This window comes from Sceloporus occidentalis, unplaced genomic scaffold (assembly GCF_023333645.1).
Source record: "Sceloporus occidentalis isolate IW3139 unplaced genomic scaffold, rSceOcc1.0.p SCAF_7, whole genome shotgun sequence".
NCBI lineage: Eukaryota > Metazoa > Chordata > Lepidosauria > Squamata > Phrynosomatidae > Sceloporus > Sceloporus occidentalis.
In genome coordinates, this window is record NW_028316987.1 from 78,974,496 (window position 1) to 78,997,169 (window position 22,674).

The 22,674-nt window shown below is 38.6% G+C and overlaps 1 protein-coding gene across 1 annotated transcript in view; it reads right to left on the reverse strand.

The window, feature by feature from the left end:
* LOC149310009 (kinesin-1 heavy chain) overlaps positions 1-22,674 on the reverse strand; it is a 44,874-nt gene that overhangs the window by 5,348 nt on the left and 16,852 nt on the right. Inside the window, exons 8-24 of the mRNA XM_089533472.1 lie at positions 20,497-20,621; positions 18,025-18,129; positions 17,263-17,408; positions 16,547-16,695; positions 15,794-15,987; positions 15,483-15,551; positions 14,529-14,735; positions 10,866-11,009; positions 7,560-7,748; positions 6,183-6,300; positions 5,639-5,700; positions 5,437-5,546; positions 4,767-4,868; positions 3,556-3,616; positions 3,397-3,468; positions 3,206-3,310; positions 1,263-1,479 (exon numbers count right to left, since the gene is read on the reverse strand). Coding sequence (XP_089389598.1) covers positions 1,263-1,479; positions 3,206-3,310; positions 3,397-3,468; positions 3,556-3,616; positions 4,767-4,868; positions 5,437-5,546; positions 5,639-5,700; positions 6,183-6,300; positions 7,560-7,748; positions 10,866-11,009; positions 14,529-14,735; positions 15,483-15,551; positions 15,794-15,987; positions 16,547-16,695; positions 17,263-17,408; positions 18,025-18,129; positions 20,497-20,621 — 2,175 coding nt within the window. The remainder of the gene's footprint in view (positions 1-1,262; positions 1,480-3,205; positions 3,311-3,396; positions 3,469-3,555; positions 3,617-4,766; positions 4,869-5,436; positions 5,547-5,638; positions 5,701-6,182; positions 6,301-7,559; positions 7,749-10,865; positions 11,010-14,528; positions 14,736-15,482; positions 15,552-15,793; positions 15,988-16,546; positions 16,696-17,262; positions 17,409-18,024; positions 18,130-20,496; positions 20,622-22,674) is intronic.

Sequence of the window (22,674 nt, forward strand, 5' to 3'; positions counted from 1 at the left end):
GAACACACAAGCCAAATAAAGTGGCTTCTGGCTGCTTTGGGGATGTGGCGTTTAGATGATGCACACCCCCAAAGCAACCCGAAGCCGCTCTGATGCCACACTCCAGTCCAAAGGACCCAGTTAAAAAGGAGCTGGAATAATCTGGCTCCTGGCCATGCAGTGGCAACCAGCTGTGGGAGCGGCCCAAGCAATCGCCATGGTCCTGGGCCAATTGCAGATGGAGGCCACTCTTTACAGGCAGTTTGCATTGTCCAAAGAACACTCCTTGCATATTTAGTTTTGTGAAAGATTCATTACCTCACATGGTTTCACTGTTGAGGCAGCTACATCCTTAAGCTGTGCTATTTCAGTAACTGATATCCAATGTAGGCAGCACACTGGCACCCTGAATTATGCCTCAATAGAGCTCCACCTGAGAATACAACTCCCTCCAGATCAGAGGTGAACAACTATTAGAGGTGAGGGGACTGCACTGCTTGAGAGGGAACCTTGGACAGCTGCTCCTCCCCACCACACCTCTCATGTGATTCCCCCCCCCCCCCCATGCCTAATTTTCCTGTGCTTTTGGCATACTCTGAGTCATTTTAGGCCTAATGGAGGCACTTTTCCCCCAACAGGAAGTGATCCAAAGGAAAGGCATGACAAAATCACCACCTACCCTTTAAGGGGATATGTCTGAGAGCATGTATGCATAAATAAATTGAGGGCCCTAAGTAGGCCACAAAAATGTTTCTGGAGAGCCATGTACAGCCCACACTTTCCCTATCTCTGTTCTAGATACTGAGTTCTATCACCAAAGCCATAAAAGACAGGCATCTCTGTTTACAAAACAAAGCTCTTGGATCTACTTAAATCTAAGAAATTAGTATTTGACTTTCTTTCAGTTCTCCTTCCTCAACAGTGTCTTTTCCTCTAGTAATGTTTATTCCTCTCAGTGGTAATCCTGCACTGTCTTATTTCTGAGCTCTGTAAGCTGTTCTGGGAGCTATTTCAGCCAAAGAATGAGCTACAAATTCTTTCACCAGAAATACAGTACTTATTACTGTAGCCAACAACAAATACGCTGTAATCATTTTTAACTAATTATTTTCAATAAAGACTCCAATAAGAATTCAAAGTAAACCAATGAGTGACACACCAATAGAAATTAGACTTGTGCTCTTTTAAAACACAAAAGTACCACTGAGTGACCAAGAACTAGGCCCTATGAATCAAGTGCATGTCAGAGTTGTATTGATTAATGCTTCCTTTTCTCTACTAACCAATCTGAGCAGAATGCGCCTTTCTGATCATGTTCTTTGACCTCACAGCTTCCTTAATACGATCTACTTCTTGTTGATATCGTTTGCGATCACGAGATGCATTCTCTTTGGCTTCCTTTAGTGCTGACTCCAAAGCTTTGACTCTTTCAGCTGTAGCTCTAAGTCGTTTTTCCAGTTTTGGAAGCTCACAACGAAGATCTGCATTATCTCGTACCAACTAGAAAGAAGATACATATGTGCATATAAATTTCAGTCATGTCTTCTGACTTTTTATACATCTGCACAACAAATACAACTGTATGTTAACAATAATACTATAACTTGTGTAACAAATAATCATCCATGGTTAGAATCCTACTCAGGCTTTACCTAAGTGTAATCAGGAGTGATGCTACCAGATACATTTCTTTACTATGCTACATAGCTATATCTCCTAGGCAAGATGTTTGCCTGAAAGTACAGTGACTGTCAGGTGGTGCCTGGCCCAACTCCATATACCCTGATTTAAAATGCCCTCATGTTGTTGCTGCCTCTCATCCTCCATTCTTGGCAACTGAGACTCTCTAAGTATGCTGGTGGAACTTTATGATCCACAGCTTTATACAAGATCTTGGTCTATGCTCTTATTTTACAAAATGAATATAGCACAACCTGAATCAGGTAAGAAAAATCCTAGATGTTTCTGTAACTTAAAAATCTATATTCAATGTTCTCGGCACTAACCATAGCAATAGACAACGCATACAAACCAACCATCAACACATTGTTTCTGACTTTGCATCCAGTAAATGCAGACCATATTTGTGGAACACACATTTAGTAATTTGTCCTATGGAAGATCAAATGTCTGGATCCTTTCATAACCTAAAAATTGTGACTGGAATTCTAAATAGCATTTTCTGTTAACACAAAAATAAAGTACAAAGTTGTAGCATCCTAAAATTCTTATAGATTCTTGTACCCAGCAAAATGGGGGGGGGGGGGGGGAGGGCTTCCTTCATGGCAGTTTTAAAATCTACTTCTTTCATAGCATGATCATCCTTGACATTTATCAAAACACATGGAATTGGAATCTAAATGTTGTAACATGTTGTTGGAATTTATTTCCCTAAATTTTCCTCTGAATATATCAGGAGCAATAGTAAGATGCTGACAAATCACATCAAAGAAAGCATTAGGGAAAGTAAAGGTAAGCTAAAGGTTTTCCTTTGACCAGATTGTCTAGTCGTGACTGACTGTAGGGGGCAGTGCTCATATCTGTTACTATGCTGAATAGCCATCGTTGGGTATGTAACTTTGGCCAAAGATTTATTGACTTTTACAAGTCATGCATCAACAATTTATTGTGGCAATTCAAGGACATCAATCCATAAGCCAAAGTACTTTAGGGTCTACCGAACAGATGAGTCTTTTAAATACAGTCGGCCCTTCTTATACACGGATTTTTTATACACGGATTTAAGCATACACGGTTTGAAAATGTTCCAAAAAAGTATAAATTTACCTTGATGTTCCATTTTTTATTAGGGACACCATTTTGCTATGTCATTATACTTAATGGGACTTGAGCATACACGGATTTTGTTATACACGGGGGATCTTGGAACCAAACCCCAGCGTATAACAAGGATCCACTGTACTACAATTTTAGTGGGGCCTTGTTTTCCGCTGGGGTTTGGTTCCAGGACCCCTCATGGATAACAAAATCTGTGGTGCTCAAGTTCCCATTAAATATAATGGCATAGCAAAATGGTGCTCCATATATAAAATGGAAAATCAATATTTTCTATTTGGAATTTATACTTTTTTGGAATATTTTCAAACCGTGTATGCTCAAATCCGTGTATAAAAAATTTGTGTATAAGAAGGGCCAACTGTATGGAAGCTTTAACAAGTTTTTATGACTACAGAAACAGTAGATATGTAAGAGTATTACCATTTACCTGTTTGTGAACTTTTGTGAGCTGTTCAAGATTATTCTCAAGAAAAGAAATCTTCTGCTTTTGGGCAGCACTGCCACCAGTGTCATCTGAGTCAATCTCAGCACTCTATGGCAAAAAGATACAAAACCTAAGTTTTTCTCAGGAATGATCACAAAACATAAATTGAAAGCCATAACTGAGTTTCAGGTTACCTTTTTAACTCTTGTAGCCAAATCTTGAACGAATAGTTTTCTAAGATTGTGCAAGGTCTGAAGTTCTTTGGCCTAAAAACATAAATATGACTTAACTATAGAGTTATTAACTGAAAAATTCAAGAATCTCAAATATATGTTATAAATATAGTAGCTTACCACAGTCTCTTCCAGACCTTTCAAGTCTTGTCTTGCTTGTTCTCGCCTATCCTGCATAACCCTGAAGTCACATACAGAAAAATCATTAAAATTATACTACCCCACTTTTTGATTCAAATTAACTTACTATGATGCAAAATATAAATAGTTGGAATATGAAATATGAAACCAGACACTGACGCAGACATAGGCCAGCTGTTTTCACATTCAAGAACTGAACAATGAAAACAGCAAATGGAACAAATGGTCCTTGTCCACATTCAGAAGTCCAAAGTGTTAGGCTGAAGCAAGTCACACAATATGGACACTACTCAAAAAGGAATAATCAGAACAGCAAGATTTTTGCAAGTTACTGGCAAACCATTACTTTGCTTTGATTAATATGAATTTTGAACAACTTACTGAATCACCAGCTTTGGGCTTGATCCAACAACTACTTCTGCAAATTGAATGGATTGGCTTACTCCCTACCTCCATGTGCCAAGCCTGCTCAAGTGAGCAGTAATTTGGAGAATATGAAAGGCCACACGGAAAGAGAAGACAATTTCAATGTATCAGCATATGTCTGGTAGCACAATTCTAACTACTGTTGGCCTTTGATATCCACTGGGGTTTGGTTCCATGACCCCTCCAGGGATACCAAAATCTGTGGATGTTCAAGTCCCATTAAAGATAATGGCACAGTAAAATGGTGTCCCTTATATAAAATGGCAAAATCAAGGTTTGCTTTTTGAAATCTATGTTTTTTCTAAAATATTTTCAAGCCATGACTGCTTGAATCCATGGATTAAAAAAAGAGGGATAGCTGTATAAGCCTTAAAATATGTAGTCAACATTATGCCACTTTCTCCAAAATATGCTTCAAATTGCCAATTATGACAACAATTTAAATTTAGAACAGTCCCAAATCCATCCAGCACCCCATTTCAGTATACATTCATACAAATCCAATTCAGTATCTAATAACTTTTGAGGTGCTTCTTCTTCTTTTTTTAATTTTAAATCACAGCTGCTCTTACAGCAGCTTGACACCCTCCATTTGCAATACAGGGTCCCCTTCCCTGTATTTCTCACTGTAGAAAAATATAAAATGTTCAAAGAACACTAATATTTTACCAATATATGGGTTATATCAACTGCATAAGAGTTTCCACACATCATTATTAGACATTCCAAAACCCAAAATGTCTCCATTAACTGTTCCTACTCACGTAAGTTCATGCAGTTTCCTGCTTTTCTCCTGATCTGTAGCTTTCAATTTATCATGCTCAATTCTGAGTCGTTCCTGCTCAAGCATCATCTTCTGATTTTGACTGGATACAGAGAGGGAAAATGAAGTGAAAAACATTCTAAAAAATTTACACTTCCTCATGTTTTGAGACTGACAGGTCATCCAAACAGTCGTACTGGAATGGGTGGCTCTCTGTGTGGCAATAACTAAGACAACAAGCCACATAAGTATTAGATAACATTCTACTCGAGCAGACCATGTAGCTTTAGAACTGTCAACCAATTCAGCTCTCAATATCTAGAACCAACAGTGAAATTTAGGGAAAATCCAATGGATAACTTTTTACAAAAACAGTAAATCCACACTGATTTGAATTAAACATTTTAATTTCTATGATACTAATATTAAGGTTCTATAATTTTAGGAAAAGGTTGTAAAACCAGATCTGAATCAAGGCTAACTGATACAAAATCCTATTCCTACTCTTCCACAAGTACACTGCACTGTACTTCTGTGATCAGTTTAGTGCCCTCTATATTACACTGAGTTCAAATATGTAAAATTAAAGAGATTGTTCAATTTAGAAAGAGATTCAGAATGTTACTCCCTGCCCTCCCATAGCAGCACATATAGCAGTTTGCAAAACTTACTCTTGTAGTTCGGTAATTAGTTTCTCCTTAACCTCAACCTCATCTCTCAGGCTGCTAATCTGCTTCTGATGGGTCTCACGGTGACTTTGAATCTGCTGCTCAACAGCTTGCTAAAGAACCAAACATTCTGATTACTTTACATTATAATCATAAGTTATATTTTTGAATCATGCATTAGAGCATACTAACAGAGTTTACTTGCCTTGACTTCATTTGCAGTTTGAACCTTGTTTAAATGTTCCTTCTCCATTTCATGAACTTTTTCTAGTGAGGAAAAAGAAGTTTTCAGGTACTATACACAGGCAGGTGCTTATCTCAATTTATTCAATCTCAGTCTGTCAAAAGGTCTTGGTGTGCCATTCTAAAAACAGCATGTACCTTCTACAAATAGTATATACTTTACAAAAATAATAGAAGAGTATAGCAGAATCAGGCTAGTATCTGATCCTGCTGAGTATTCTTTTATCAAATGTAGCTTTTCAGAAGCTCACAAGTAAATCATGTACACACATACAGTAAGAATGTGTATAACTTTTATGAGTGATCAAAGTAGCTTATGCACATTTAATAATCGTCATTACTATGAAATATGTGATCATACCTATATTATAGAACTGAAACAGGTATGTTTGACAGAGCCCTTGAGAACATCTATGTCTTCAAAATGAACTTGGGAATTCCTAGCCTACATTTTATATTCTTAATTATTATATTTGTTAAGGCATAATAATAAAAGTAACTCATACTCTGTGCTCGGAGTTCAACCAGCTCATCATTAAGGGAATCCACAGATTCTTCAAGCTGTCTTTTCTTCTGTTCCACATTCTGAAGGTACTCTGTAAGTGACTTGATCTTGGCTTCATGCTTTCAGAATGAAAATATTAACATTACAAGAAGCTGATACAAATAAACTCAAGAGTCTTGAGAAATTGGTATTTTTAAACTACAAAACCAACATTTGTTGCTAGGGAAATAAATTCAAGAGCAAGTACATTCATTTTATCTGGAAAATAGCATAAACTTTAAAAGCCGCTGCTATACTTCTAATACCAAACCAAAATCATCTGGAGGAATATACTTCTCCAAAACAATCAATCTGATCAGTTTTTCTTTTCTTCAGTGTTTAAAGTACAATTAGATTGCTTCATCAGCAGAAACCATAACTGTACTTTAAAGGAAACTAATGAAGGATGTTGGGGGCTGACATGGCAACATCTTACTTAGTTACATCTGAGAAATATGGAAGTCACCATAAGGAAACCTGGTATTCGGCATATCTCATTTTGGCATTCTGATCCTCACTAGTACTTGTGTTCTCTGCCAATAGTCACTAGTACTTGTGTCACAGTACTTGTGTCAAGTGCCAATAGTCTGCATCTGGCACAGACGTAACTTTGGTATATTAAGAGTTTATAGCAGTGAATATTTACAACCAAGATGGCAAACCAGAATCTATGAGAAGTTAGACAATGGGTAAGGAATTTGCTATCCTATTTGCCTTTATTATTATATACCTGTATTTACTACAAATGTACATTGATAGTGATAACATATTCTGAGATGGCATACACATTAGGTGTGATATAATACTATTACTACAGCAGAACAACCTTGCCCAACATAAGAGACATGAAATTCCAAGCCCAATGAATTACATGATTTCAAATCAAAGTGAATTGCTATTTTCAATCAAGTTAATTCTAATAGTTTCGTGTAGGAAAAGTAATTACAGTGGGCACACTGCATTGGCAGGCTAGCAATCTGTGGATTGGAGCATCCATGGTTCACCATGCCCCATATTAGTCAATAGCTGCGTGTGCACAGGTCATCACCCATTATATTATATGAATAATATAATATGGGGCATGACTACCTGCATCTCTGGTTAAATCCAATGGGACATGCAAACTGCAACTAACAAGTGCCATTCATATTAAGCGGTCTATATTAGATAGGACTAACATTGATTTTAGTCCTCTGTTTCCCATGCTGAAACAGTCTCCACAAAAAGACTGCCTCAGAGTGGAGGACCTCCCTTTTCTGGAGGTCGTCCCACTACCACAGAACAAACTATCTGAAATCAAACAGAAATGACTTAATTGGCAGAGATAAAGCACATTTACCTGTGATATACGAAGCTGACATGCTGCTAGCTCTTTTTCATTTTCCTCCATTTTCTTATTGCTCTCTGTTTGTGTACTTTCTAACTGCTTACAGCGTTTTACCATAGTCTTCACCTCAGATTTCATTTTACTGATGTAGAGTCTTGCAACTGTGAATTCTTCATCTATCATGCCAGTTCCTTCTGGTTGCTGTGAAGGAAAAATTAGTGTTTAATTCCAGTCATTTAGATTTTTAGAAACTCTTCCTGCAACAAATTCAATTTTTTATTGAGCAAAACATTTTCTTCTGTCATGGGCCTGCCACATCATCTTTAGACTAGGTGTGTATGTGTGTGCACACTCATATATTCAAGTTGTTTCCAAATTATAGTGACTAAAGCGCTTTACAGACCGCCCAAAAGGGCGGTCTGCAGGCGCCGGTGTTTGCTAAGCCAGGGAACCGCAGCGGACAAACCGCGCGATTCCCTGGCACAGCAAAAAGAATCAGCAAAAAGCGGGTTCTTTTTTGCGGTGCGGTTATGAAGCTGCAAGGCGCCAATGGCGCACTTCTGGCATCATTTTCGCACTGCAACGTGCAGACACTAAGCGTCCGCTACATCAAAATGGCAGCGCCCATATAGAATGGGTGCTGCCATTTTGTATGTGCTCGGCATGTACTAGGGTTAGGGGCATCCAGAAAGGATGCCCCTTCCTAACCCTAGTATGGGCCGAGCACGTACTTTTTGGCGGTGTGGAACCTGCCTAAGATTAGGATAAATTTAACCCCTCTCTGCCATCTCATTTGGAAGTGAAACACCGAAAGGAGGGCAATTAAATTTTCTACAAAATCAGCATTGGTGGCACATAGCAGCTTTTCTTGTTTATCCTTTAAACTAAAAGACTGAGGAACTCTTCAGGCTATGGGTTAGCTATTGCAGTTACTGGTTGGCATTATTCTCCTAGCTTTTTATTTTTAGAAATAAGTTACCTCATTTATATCCTGCTTTTCTCCAAAATGGGTACCAAAGCAGCTCACAACATAGATAAAAACAAAATAGAGCTTTAAAAGTATAGTCGCTCCTCCTTTCTCACGGACTTGGGATCCACATTCTTGATTACTCACGGAGGGGCAACCTCCGTTATTGTCAATGGTGTGTGCCCCTACGGCACGCACCCCCTGCGCCCCACTCAAGCCTATGGGGCTTAAATATGTGCGAGTCTCCATTTTTGCGTGTGTGTGTGTGTCCGGAACAGATCCCTCGCAAAAACAGAGGGTTGACTGTTATTATAATAAAAAGAATGTCTAAACTATTAAGTAGACTGTCCTACTAAGAGCAGCACTGATTTAAAACAGATGCCTTTTCAAGATAATGCTACCTGACAACATCATTCCATGGACATTTGAGTAGGGGAGGAAAAGGCAGCCTCCAGGAGAAGTTTGGTGGCGGCTGCCATAGCAAGTAGCACACATTTTAAAACCTTTCTTTTGAAAGAAAAGTGCTGCTGCCCATCACCAAAGTTAAACAAGCACCATCACTACCCCCCAAATAGTCTTTATAAATTAATCAAGAATACCAGTATTTCATAGGAGAGCAACTAGTGACAACCATATTTGATAGCATCACATATTTAATACTGGAAAACGACACTACACATTCACATAAATTTACATCCATTTATATCAGTGGTCCCCAAACTGTACTGTTTAAGAGATTTTGGACTTCAGCTCCCAGAATCCCAGACAATTGGACAACATGGTTGAGGCTTCTGGGAGTTGAAGTCCAAAATCTCTTAAAGGCCACTGTTTGGGAACCACTGATTTACATAAAATAGATTTACATGCTATTTAACATTTACATGAAACCGCTGGGAGAGATCATCCGGAGACATGGGGCGCGGGGTTATCAGTACGCTGATGACACCCAAATCATTTTCTCTATGTCTCCGACTGATGCAGTGACTGGGGATGGCGTCTCTCCTCTCGTGGCCTGTCTAGAGTCAGTAATGGGCTGGATGAGGGAAAACCGACTCAAATTGAATCCAGAGAAAACGGAGGTACTAGTTATAGGTTCCCCTGGTCCAGGAATGGCGGTGGTTCCACCTGTCCTGAACGGGGTCACGCTCCCTGTGAAGGACTCCGTGCGCAGTCTGGGGGTGCTTCTTGACTCGTCGCTTCACCTGACTGCTCAGGTGAATGCGACGGTCAAGAGCACCTGTTATCAGCTTCGGCTGATTCGCCAGCTGCGCCCATACCTGGCCCAGAGGGACCTAGAAACTGTTGTACATGCTCTGGTAACCTCGAGATTGGATTTCTGCAATGTACTCTACATGGGGCAACCCTTATATCAAACTCGGAAGCTGCAAATGGTTCAGAACATGGCAGCCCGGCTGGTCACTGGTGCTCCCAGGACCAGCCATATAACACCGGTATTGAAAGATCTCCATTGGTTGCCTATCCGCTTCCGGGCGCAATATAAGGCGTTGGTTATTACCTATAAAGCCCTAAATGGCTTGGGTCCAGGTTACCTAAAGGACCGCCTCTCCCCGTACATTCCGCCTCGCACCCTCAGGACATCTGGGCAGCAGCTACTGAAGGTGCCTGGGGCTAGATTGTCCTCCACCACAAGGAGGACATTTTCCACTGCTGCCCCAGCCCTTTGGAATACGCTGCCCACTGAGCTCTGCTCGACTACCACCCTGGCCCAATTCAGGAAGGATTTGAAGACCTTCCTGTTCCAACAGGCATTCCCCGATTAAAAATCCTGTGGGCCTCCCTCCTCTTTCGTGGCCAAGAGGAAGGGCTTTGGGGCTTTTCTGCCTGTATTTTTTATTATTGTTTATATGTGATGTATTTTGGATTTTATTGTATGTATTGTTGTTTGAAATTTTATACTGTAAGCCGCCCTGATCGAAGGAAGGTGCGGGATATAAATAAAAACTTTATTTATTATTTATTTATTATAAACATTCAGAGAAATTCTAATGAATGTTCTGAACGCTGAATTCTAGGCTAGAGGAAAAGGAAGATGTTAGTCACACTCCAGAAATATTCCCATTTGACATCACTTGAACTGCCATGGCTCAATGTTATGGAACACTAGGATTTGTAGTTTTGTGACACACTTAGCTTTCTCTGTCAGAGAGCTTTGGTGCCCCAACAAACTACAATGCCCAAAACTTCATAGCACTGACCATGGCAATTAAAGTGATGTCAAACTGGATTATTTCTGCAGTGTGTATGCAGCCATAAAGGGGCTAGAATTCAGGAGTATACTCTAAATTTATATACATACTATACCATCTTAATACAGTTCTACAACCATTTACCTTCACGTCATTATTTCCTACAGCAATTCCTATTTCTGCAAGATCTTTCAACAGAGATGCCATCATTTCTGTTGCACGTTTTTTCTGATGGTTGGTCATTTCTTTAAGTTTTTGAAGTTCTGCATCTATACTAGCTAATGTTACCTGGAGACAGAAGAAAAAGATTTATCAAATGAAGAATATATAACAGAAACAATATGAATGTATAGTTAGTATACAGTATACAATTTTCAGAATTGTTATCTGCACATTATATTGTGGCACTGAACAGCTAATAGTAATTGTTGAATACTGGGTTATAACATGTCCATTCCAGCACAGAAAACTGGTGCATATGTAGATCTTCACACTTCAGAGTAATTACTTCTAGTGCCAAAGTAGGAAGTTTGGCTAAAAAAAAAAAAAGAACATTACCAGATCTACCTTCTTACAGCATTATTCAAGTGTTTTCTAACACTCATTGCCAAGCAAACATACACCATTTGATGCTGTGAAAGCTCTACCAAGTGAGAATGAAGCATGCTGATCCTGCTGCACAGAAGTATATTATGGAAGTGCAGTTACTTGACTGTGTGAATTAATTCTGTCTGACTTTAGATGGCTCCCCTGACTACTAGCTCAACTAGTTCCTCAATCTTTACCTTAAATAAGTGGCAAAATATATTGTTGCAGCTCAGACACAAAGAACTGTTCATCATTTCTAATGTAATAACTCAAGCCTGAATTTTAGGACTTTCAAGTTAAGATGCCTATTTCCAGCTTGATAATGTTACATATGGTTACATATTCTGTAACTAATTTGTATGTAAATTAATTCATATGTAATTAAAACTCATCTCATACACATGCTATCTTTCTTTAGATTTTTGGTTCTACCCCCTAGCTCTTCATACTAACTGCTACTGGAATACTCATGAAATACAGAAGTACTGTAGCTTTGTGAGATGTTGTTGTTGTTGTTATTATTATTATTATTAACCTTTATTTATAAAATGCTGTAAATTTACGCAGCACTGTACATACAATCTATTTAATTGGACGGTTCCCTGCCCTCAGGCTTACAATATAAAAAGACACGACACAAAAGGAGAAGGGAGTGGTATGGGGAAGGGGCCTGTCTAATAAGATAATACATATAAAATACATATCAATACAGGAAATGATTCAATACAGGAAATGATTCCTTAGCACTGAGCGAGGGCAATTAAAGTGGTCTCAAACTGAATTACTGTATTTCTGGAGTGTGTTTTGGACCGAAGGTTCCACTGAAATACCTTCCGGTGCAATGGAGAGTCACTAGGGAATGGGTGGGAGTCCTGAGGGCTGTAAATGGCCCCAAGGGCATGTTTGCACTCTGCCCCTTAAACCCACCAAAGTCTCCTCCCTGGGAAAAGTTGGACAAAAATGGGAACAAATGCTCCTGAAAGGCTAAGTAATTAAAGCCAGTAATTCTCTATTAAAATGAGGGGCACATTATTTCTATAGTACCATAAACTCCCATCAAACCTTGCTATCCTGAGCACCATCTTTTTGCACAGGTAAGAAAGACCTCTATTGCAGTTTTTATCTTATTTACTGCCTGACATCATTCTTCATAACAGCTTAACAAACATGCTCCAACTGCCAGAGCAGAAACTTAAAGTGAAACCCCACACTCAGCTCCTACAGTACCCAGGTTCCTGGCTGCTACTGCCCTTCAGCATTTGCAACCATCCTGCCAACATCATCAAAGACAAAATATAAGTGGCTTTTCCCCCCACAGTGTGAAAGCTACAATTGACCCTGAAATTTTCTCACAGAATTTACCCATGCAGGTTCCAGTTTAATGCAGTTTTAAGATTTGAAAACATGACAAATGAGGCTGAGAAACAAGTTAGGTTTTAAATAACCTAAACCTACTCCATTTCAACTTTCATGATGATTAAGCTCTTGAAAGAAAACACCTCCTTTCTGAAGCTGACAACTTTAATATACTACATTGTTGGGAATGTGTAAAATTGTAAGAATGACAGAAGTTCTACAATATTATAAGCTCTGGATGCAGAACCAAAACCACCTAATCCTCCTTTCCACAGAAATTTTGTAGCATTGAATAGCTAGGCTCTTTAACATGTTAACAAGAGTCAGACAAGACAGAGCAAGTTCATGGTATAACACGTATAATTAAGTAGAGTCCTCTGGGAACTTGTACACTATGAGTATAAATCAACTTGGGTATCTTGAAACAGGATGATTCAAATCATTAAATACATAGGCATTTAACTGGACAATTATACAAATCTAGTCAAACATACAACTTGCATCCCTAAATGCAGGATCCAAAAGGCATACAGCTTACATCCAAGGGTGGTTTTGACAAACAACAGGTAGAAACAGTCTAACTTGCATCCAGTAACCAGTAATGCTGTCCCAGCATATCTGCCTATGAGAAAGCTACAGAAATGCCAAATATATACTTCCTATTTAAATTAAGATCCTTCAGCTGGGTTTTAATGATAATATTACTAATATGAAGAAATTTAGGAATAATATCCTGAAGCAGCCACTCACTCAATGCCACAACAATGTAAAATCAAGTAAAATTCACTACAGCAGACAGCACATTCTACAGAATTATGACTATTTCGCTATGCAATACTACAAAGACTGCAAGACTATAGGAATACAATTATTTTTTGGAAAACATCCAAAATTTCCATAAATGAACTGAGATGGCTTATTTCTACACAAGGAAGCACACATAATACTTTTCCCCTGGTTTATATCCAGGTCACCCTCCAACTAAAATGCTGTATTAAATGGCGAGTAACACCATATATTCACAATGGAGAGACGTATTAATTACTATATTAGCTTCGTTTTGCTGTACAGGATGTTTTCCTTATCTGAAATGCTTTGGACCACAGGTGTTTTGGGCTTTGGAATATCTGCATTTGCATATATGTACATAATGAGGTATCTTGGACATTGGACCCATGTCTAAAAACAAAATTCATTTATGTTTTATATGCACTAGCCTGACAGTAATTTTATACAATATTTTCAATAGTTTTGTGCACAAAGCAAAGTTTGTGTATAGTGAACCATCAGGACGCAAAGGTGTCACTATCTCAGCCATCCATTTAAGAAGTTTTGGTTTTTGCAATATTTAGCATTTCGAAATTCCAGATAAGGGAGACTCACCCTGTATTGATTTTTTTCTTCGTCTGTAATTGTGAGCAATTCCCTCCTTCCCCTTTCATCACAGACTGACAAAGGTCAGAGGATTTCTTAACCAGCAATTGATCAATTACCTTATTCTCATAGTTCTTGTTAATTTTACATAACAAGCTACCTTTCATTTCGTTTTTTTGCTTGCCTCCTTACTCAAATGTAATGGATGGGATTATACCAGAAATAAACTGTCTAGGAATGAAAGTGATCCTACTATTCGAACACAGAATAAATTCAAAACATGTATCTAAAACACTGAGATAACAAGATTGTGTTATTAATGGCAAATAACTGTGTATACACAGTATATTTGTACAAATATATATTTAAAATGGAGTCCAGTTAAATTTCCAAAAATTCACTTTGTTGTTAACAGTTGCACAATGATGTCAGCTAGCATCAAAGAAGTTTTATTACAGATGTTTATCATTCCTTTTCCTGATTTCTTACCGATTTCTGATTCAATTCATCACTCAGCAGCTCATATTCTTTTGCCTTGTCTTCTACTTCCTGTGACTTTTGATCATAGTTGACAGCAAGCTCCTCAAGGGCTTGGAGCACTTCTTTTACTTCCTCTTTAGAGGCATCATTTTCAGCTTGAAGGCGATTTAATTCAGCTTGCATATTATCTTGGTCCCGCCTGGTGGAGGCTAGAAGCTACACAAAAAACACATATCAATGGTATACTTTAAAGCAGCTTTCCATTTACATTTAAAAATGGCTGTATAATTTATTCCTTCCAGAAATTTTAATGCAATTATCTGCAACTGCTGATTGTGCTTTTGTTCTTGTTGAATAGTTTAACATTTCCAAATATATTCTTGCCAGCATCCAATCCTGTTCATATTCCCACACGTTATCATGAGCACCAAGCAGAAAATATGCAACCTCTCCTTTCTCTTGTAGTCCTAGAAACCTTAAACTACTTTGGACAACTGGGAAATGCTCCAGAGCAGATGTTCGCCACTAGGGAACAGGGAGAGAAGAAGCAGGCAAAGGTCTTGATGCTACTACTAATGTTGATAGTCAATTACTACAGGTTTTAATTGGTCCGTCTACTGAAGGCTTTTTTTTTAACAAGACTCATTGGCCATCATTTCAAATCCTAAATCTTCTCCCAGTTGTCAGCCTACTGATTAATGTAGATTAAAATTAATACTGATTAATACAGATTAACTAATTAAAAGATCGCTTGGAAGTCAGTAGCCTTCTCCCAAAGTGTTTTTTAAAAAAAGCTGAAGAATACTGATAACACGAGCTATATTTCCCATACTTCTATAACAAAAGCCACAACTCTACTGTACTTACAAAACCAACACTAAGTAACCTGTGGAATAATTTATATATCGCCATTATTGTACATTGTACCCTTTGCTCAGTGTAACTAAAAATAATGACACTTACCTCTTCCTGATCCAACATCTGTGTTTTTAGTTTTTCTACCAACTGGCTCTGCTGATTAATTTCTTCATCCTGAATTTAAAAAGAAAAATAACTCTTTTCTAGAATTCATACACTTCATTAAAGAAAGTATAAAGTATGAGCCGTATTTCAAATTTAAAGAAGTCATGGACTTTTTAAAAAAAGGATATGCAAATAATTCTGCTTCAATAGAGCTTCTGATTTAAGTGTACAGAATTTCAGGTTTATGCATTTGGATTCTACGAAAATAAAAATGTCAGATAATTGAAAATACACTCAGGTTTATAACATACCTTATCATCTAATTGCTTATACAATTTAGCAATTTCTTCCTCACACTTTCTTCTTTCAGCATCAGTAAAATTGCCGATCACTCCAATAGTAGCAGTTGGTGTATCATTCGTTATAGTAATATCCTTATCCACTGCAAATGCTTCCAAATTAGCTTTTTCCTTGTCAAACTGTTCATCAACAGGTACAGTCTCTCCTTTAAAAGAAAAGTTTCCAAATACGTAAATTGCTGGAAATATCTGTACAAACTGACACATTAGTTTACCTCTAACAGCATGAGAAATTCATTGAACAGTCATTCTTTAACTTTGTACAGCAACCAACTATAATATTGTCTGCTGAATTGAATAGCTCAGCAATGATATAGTTCTGAACCTGGTTTTTTAAAACAGTGTAGTATTCAGTAATTACAGCTATTAACATCTTGGTCTGTTATGACTCATCAATTAACATGAAGAAATGTCTGTTTCACTACTATACTGGGCAAAGTCCTGCAGTATTTATTTTGCATGGGATAATTAAAGGGTAGAAAAATACGGTACTGTACTTAAAATTCCTTGTCAGAAGTACAATGTTATATGCCCAGCCAAGAGTGCTGTTAGATTTTCCTAGTCTTGATTGAACTGCCATGTTGTGATATACTAGACAGAAAGCAAACATGGCTTGAATATACATCCAAAGGTAGCCAAATACAATAACACCCAAAATCCACAAGAGTGAACAGTGAGACAGTGAATATATATAACATAACTCACCATTACGCCACCTGTTAAGCTCATTTTCAAGCCACTGAATGGTGTTGCGCAGTGTCTTGTTTCTATCTTTTTCTTTCTCATACTTTTTCTTCCATTGTTCTGCAGTTAATTCTACATTAACACATACTGTATTCTTGATAGTCTTTGCTCTAAAAAAAAAAAGATTAGAAATCAGCCATATTAAGTGAATATAGGCTTATTCACATGAGAGCCAAGTTCTGATCTAAATCAACTCAACCTTAACTGTCACCTTCAAACAGAGCCAGAAAAGCTATACCCCTACTATACTAAGTGATGAACAACCCTATAGCAGGAAACATTAATGTTAACTGCACAGAAGAGACCAGCTGTAGTAGATTTAACTAACAGTACTAAACACGTTAACAATAATTTTGTTGACAAATCATGCACCAGCCTGCAGAAAGAAAGCCCCAGAAAGTATATCATTCCTCCATTTATCAAGCTCCATAAAAGCTTGCACTTTGAAAGGAAAAAGAACTCAGCTTAAATATTGGCAAGCTTTTAAAGAACATATTTAGAGAAACTGTCATTAGAGAAGAATGTTTATTTTTATGAGTAAGCAGATAGATCGTCAGTATGAATTAACTGTCCATTCAAATTGTGTGAGATGTCTATAATGCATTTGCTTCCATGGGAACACATTTAAGTTTCTGGACTGGGTTCTATGAATTTAAACTTTTAAGCTTGTTACTCACCTTTGTCCAAACAACAGTGTAGATTTTGTTTCAGATTCATTATAGGATGATGGTGAGCAGCAAATGACAATTGTAGTTCTACAGTTGCCACCTAAAGAATCTTGTAAGATTCTAGTCATTTTACTATCACGATACGGAACATACGTCTGAAAATTTAAAAAAGTGTCTGAACTTTAGTTTATAAAAACTATATTTGCAAATATATGTTTAGACTTTAGCTAAACAATTTATCTGGTACTATGGCCAATTGACAATATTTTAAAAGATAAGCATGAGATACACTGAATTTCTAGCTTAGTGGGGCATATTCAAGCAAAGTCTGCACATTTTAAAAATTATTTCCTTGAATTGTTTACCTACTGCCTAATTGGCAATGACCACAGGGCAGTTTACAAACATAAAAAGACAAAAGAATATAGTACAATACAAATGTTTCTGTGTAATCAATCATACAGTCGCTTTATTAGTGCAGTTAAGACAGTTTCCTACACTTCATTTCAAATATGCATTGAATTTACTTCCCTTCAATATTTTGTAAAACTAAAACAAAAACTAAATTACTGACTGAAATTATTCAAAGATATAGCCTTGATAGTCTGTGGAATCAGTATGTAGCAACATCTTGTAGCACCTTTGACACTAACTGAAAGAAGGAAATTGGCAGATGAGCTTTCATAGACTTCAGTCTTCCTCCCCAGATGCATTTGGTGACTGGAATTATGTAAACTGAATCACGCATTTTTAAAAGGGAAAGATACTTACACTGTTTTCAGCTAAAGCAGAGATGACATTTCCAAGAGCTGACAAAGACTTATTGATATTCTTAGCTTCATCCAGTACGGCACCTTCAGCTCCTGTTTTACTAACCTAACAAAATAACATAATATAAAATGGAAGTTCTAAGAAAGTCTGAACAAACCATTTTTATTGGATGGACTGAGTCTGAGATCCAAAAAGTCTTTCCTAAACCCCTTCTACTGGAACAAAGCTACCCCTACAACAAAAGCTATTCCTGAAGATCAGGCTAATAGGTGTAGAATCTGCCAACATTTATATATGGACAGATATAATTATAAAACCAAACATCCTGTGCCTACAGTAACAAGACTAAGGATTCAAAATGTTCATATCTTCACAAAAAACAAAATTACATTAAATTATCCCGTTAACCTGAAATAGCAATTGACTTGACATATTCTTCACATACACCCATTTTCTAAATAAGTGATGCAAACAAAGACATCTTATAGGTAAAGTATTTGCCAAGATTTGGATATCAACATAGGAATATTTTCGAGCATCTAATACCTGCTGATGTGGTTAAAAAAAAAATCCCCAAAGCAGATTTCATAGAAGATGTCACAGATTTCCTGTAAGGCTGGCATAGGCAAGAGACTTCTTGGTCACTGCTCAGCCAGCTGCTCAGTTGCTACTCCCAGAATGATGGGTGCAAAGGAAGTAATGACTGAGAAGGCTCTCCTTCATGCCAACCAGTATAGGCAAGAACCTGCTTGGTCTCTGCTCCCATTGCACCCAATCACCCTGTGAGCAGTAAATGAGCAGCCAGCCAGCTGGCCTTCCTTTTAATGTAAAGTTTGTGCAGGGAAGATGAAGGACTGGATCTCTGCTGCTGTTGTATTCACACATGAGAGGCTGAGGTGGAAGAGGAGGTAGTGGCGAGCTGGGTATGTCTGAGATAGATGCCGCTGACCGGGTGGCTGCAGCACAAATAGTGGAGCTAATATCAAGAAATAGCTATTTGCGGGTGATAAGGCAGTCACCCGAGAGGAAAGGGGGTGGTAGCCCTAAAAGGTCTGGGGACCACTGTTCTCAGTCAATTACTATCTTGCAATCTATATGCTACCAACTCTCAGAATTTCATATCATTTTGTTCTATCAAAGACAGATCTAAATCACAATATATTTAATACGATATACATCATTATTTTGGAAATTCTTAAAGTTGTGTGTTCTTGAATCAGAATATGTAAGAGTTTAATAAGTTGCCATGGATCGTGGATTTAGCCAACCTACACAAAGTTACTCTGCATTACTCTGTTACCTTAACTGCAAATGATAGAAAAAACACACTTGTGAATCGCCCTGGGTCCCTTTTTTGGAAGAAAGGCAGCTTACAAATAAATTAAATAAATAAATGAAGTAAAGTTTGAGTTTCACATGATTTGATACAATCCGTATTCTCATGCAATTATAAACATCTTTTATAATTATAGAGCCAACAGCAAAACTGTCATAAATTCCACTGGATACTCTTCAGCCCATATGAAAAATCAGCAAGATTTAGGGGGGAAATCTCTAAAATATGTAAACAAAAGGAAAATAAGCACCACCCATTTTCTAATATGAAAGATTCTGCTTAGGGGAAAAGGAACAGCACTGGATGTCTACACTGCAGAAATAAGGTAGTTTGTTACCAGTTTAACTGTCATGGCTCAATGCTATATGATTCTGGAAATTGTAGTTTATTGTGGCACAAGTGCTCTTTGACAGAGAAGGCTAAATGTCTCACAAAATAACATTTTCCAGAATTCCATAGCATTGAGCCATGGTGGTTACTGTAGCATCAACATTATTTCTGTAGTGAGGATGCAGCCTAAGTCTACTAATTACCATCCCTTTTTTACATATAGGCAAATTTTCTTCTGAAGCAAGAATACAGTACCAGTAAGAACTTTTCCCTTCATTTTTACTGTCCTCATTTATCACTGTATCACTTAACTTGCTTGGAGTGTAAAGGGCAATCAAAATAACCTTCTATAAAGCTGAACAACTTTATAGTTGTTTTCTTGTGCACTGCCTACTTCTTCCCAGATGCAATAAAGGGGGGAAAGAATGTATATACCCATAAAACAGATTCAACTTCCTTCGATATATTCCACAAGTGGGGAAAGCAGACTATGGCCTGTTACAGACTGCCAAAATAAAGCTGCTTCGGGCCTCTTTGGAGGTATGCTGTTTAAATGATGCATGCATCCTAAGAATCCAGAAGCTGCACCAAAGCTGCACTCCAGTGCTTAGGAATGGAGTGTGGCTTTGGCGCGACCTCCGGACTCTTAGGACCCATACATCATTTAAATAGCATACCTCCAAAGAGACCCGAAGCAGCTTTATTTTGGCAGTCTGTAACAGGCCTATGACCTGTGGTAAGATCAAATACTGAAAATTAAGACAATTTATTCAAATATTCATTGTTTTAAAATATAGAAATATTACCTTTTCACTACCTGCCAAGTCTACAAGGTAAAGCTTTCCACTCAATTTCTGCTCTGTTTGAGTATTTTCTTGTTTTACATTAATGAGAAAGATGCTATGACTTCGAGAGCTATGTTCATTCATATCTGCAAGAGAAATGTTTCAAAATTGTAGAAATATACATTTTGGCACAGTTAGTTTAGTAAGAGTATCTAATTATCAAAGCAGAACAAGCCAACTGGGAAACATACAAAAATTCCCTGTATATTCTCTTTGAGAACTAGTCAAAGTGACCTGATACAGACCTACCCATTATAGCTGTGTAGATCTTTACAGCCATATTTATCTTTCTTAGTGGAAGCAGAGAAAGGAATGGGGAGCCTGTACTTAGTTAAAGTAGCAAGAGAGAAGGGGGCTGGCAATTTTATTTGTTGTCTCTTTGTTCTACACTAAACAGGTACTCAAGAGCCTTCACCAACATGGCACCATTCAGATGTGCTGGATGGGAACTGGCATCATTTCTAATCAATATGATCATCAGCTAAGGTGATTGTAAGTGATGGAGTTGTAGTCCAATACACTTGAAGGGCAACATATTGCAAAAAGTCATTCTAGAGTTATACAACACTTTTGCTAAGTGGAAGGCATGAATCATCAAGTTATTACATAAAGGAGATACACTGGGACCTTGGTATCTGAAGACTTGATATCCACAAATTTGAGCATCTGCAGGCGGCAAGCCACACCACCATTGGGACAACTAGACTGAAGTCCTCCCTCCTTTCTTTCGTCTCTCCCCCCTTCCTCCCCTTCCAAGGCTTCTGTTCTGGGCTTGGCTTTGGGGGCAGTTCAGAGGTGGAGGCTGGAACCCAGTCAGCCAGAGGGAGCCAGAGCTGGTGCCAGGGCTTGTGTCTCGGAGCATGGAGGTTCCGTCCCTGGTGTTGAGCCTGCAGGGGGGCTCCAAGACCCAAGACCCAGACCCAGCTCCCTCTGGCCAATGGGGCTCCAGACTCTGCCCCTAAAGCCAAGCCCAGGGCAGAAGCCTCTTAGAGGAAGGCAGGAAGGAAGAAGGACTTCAGTCCAGTTGTCCCTAATGGCAGTGCAGCCACATGGCCACGTCACCATTAGGGACAATGGGACTTGAGCATCAATAGATTCTGGTATCCAGGGGGGGAGGGGGGGTCCAGAACTGATCCCCAGCAGATACCGAGGCCCACTGTAATTAATAAGCAAACTAACCTATAGAATAGATATGGTTAACTGGCTGTGCAGTGGCGTCTCCTTCTTTAAACAGAGGCTGGATGGCCATCTGTTGGCAGTGATTTGATTGTGAGTTCCTGCATGGCAGGGGGTTGAACTGGATGGCCTTTATGGTCTCTTCCAACTCTATGATTCTATATACCACCATTACCTATGAGCTCCTCCCTCCCTTGCACTAGCTTGTGGCATATACAAGTGCCTCCAAGCTTTCCAGCATCATGTAAGGGAACTTCCTATACTCCACTCTGCAGTGCCTGCCAGTGAGAAACAGGCCAAAGCAACGGAAGCCGATTATCAACCTGTATGTCCCAATGGTAGCAGCTACTCCCCCCTAAGAGGAAATGGGAGTCTACCCCAGAAGCCCCATATTGCTGCCCTAGACAACACCAAGATCTCTTCTTGATAGGAGAAAGACCCCATCAACAGCAGAAGAGGCCTAAACAAATTTCAGCTTATGGGTTTTCCACTCTTCCTAGAAAATATAGAGTATTATATAACTGACAGTGCATCTCCAGGCTCTAGTCAGCCTGAAGAGGACAAACTCAAGCTATGTATATGGCTTGGGCCCGAGTTACTTGAGGGAACGCCTCTCCCTACACAATCCGTCCTGCACTCTCAGAACAACTGGGAAGAATCTATCAGATTACCCAAGACTAGACTAAGATCAACTTCCCTCAGGGCATTTACTGCTATGGCTCTCAAACTGTGGAATGGCTTACCGGAGGAGATCTGTCTTATTACCACTTTAGATGCCTTCAAGAAGGCACTTAAGATGGATCTCTTCTGGCGAGCCTAGCCCCCTGATCTGCTATAACAGTGATGGCAAACCTATGGCACAAGTGCCAAAGGTGGCACTCAGAGCCCATTCTGTGGGCATACATGCCGTTGCCCCAGCACAGAGTTTGTTACTAGAAAGCCAGAGGGACATGGCACTTTGAG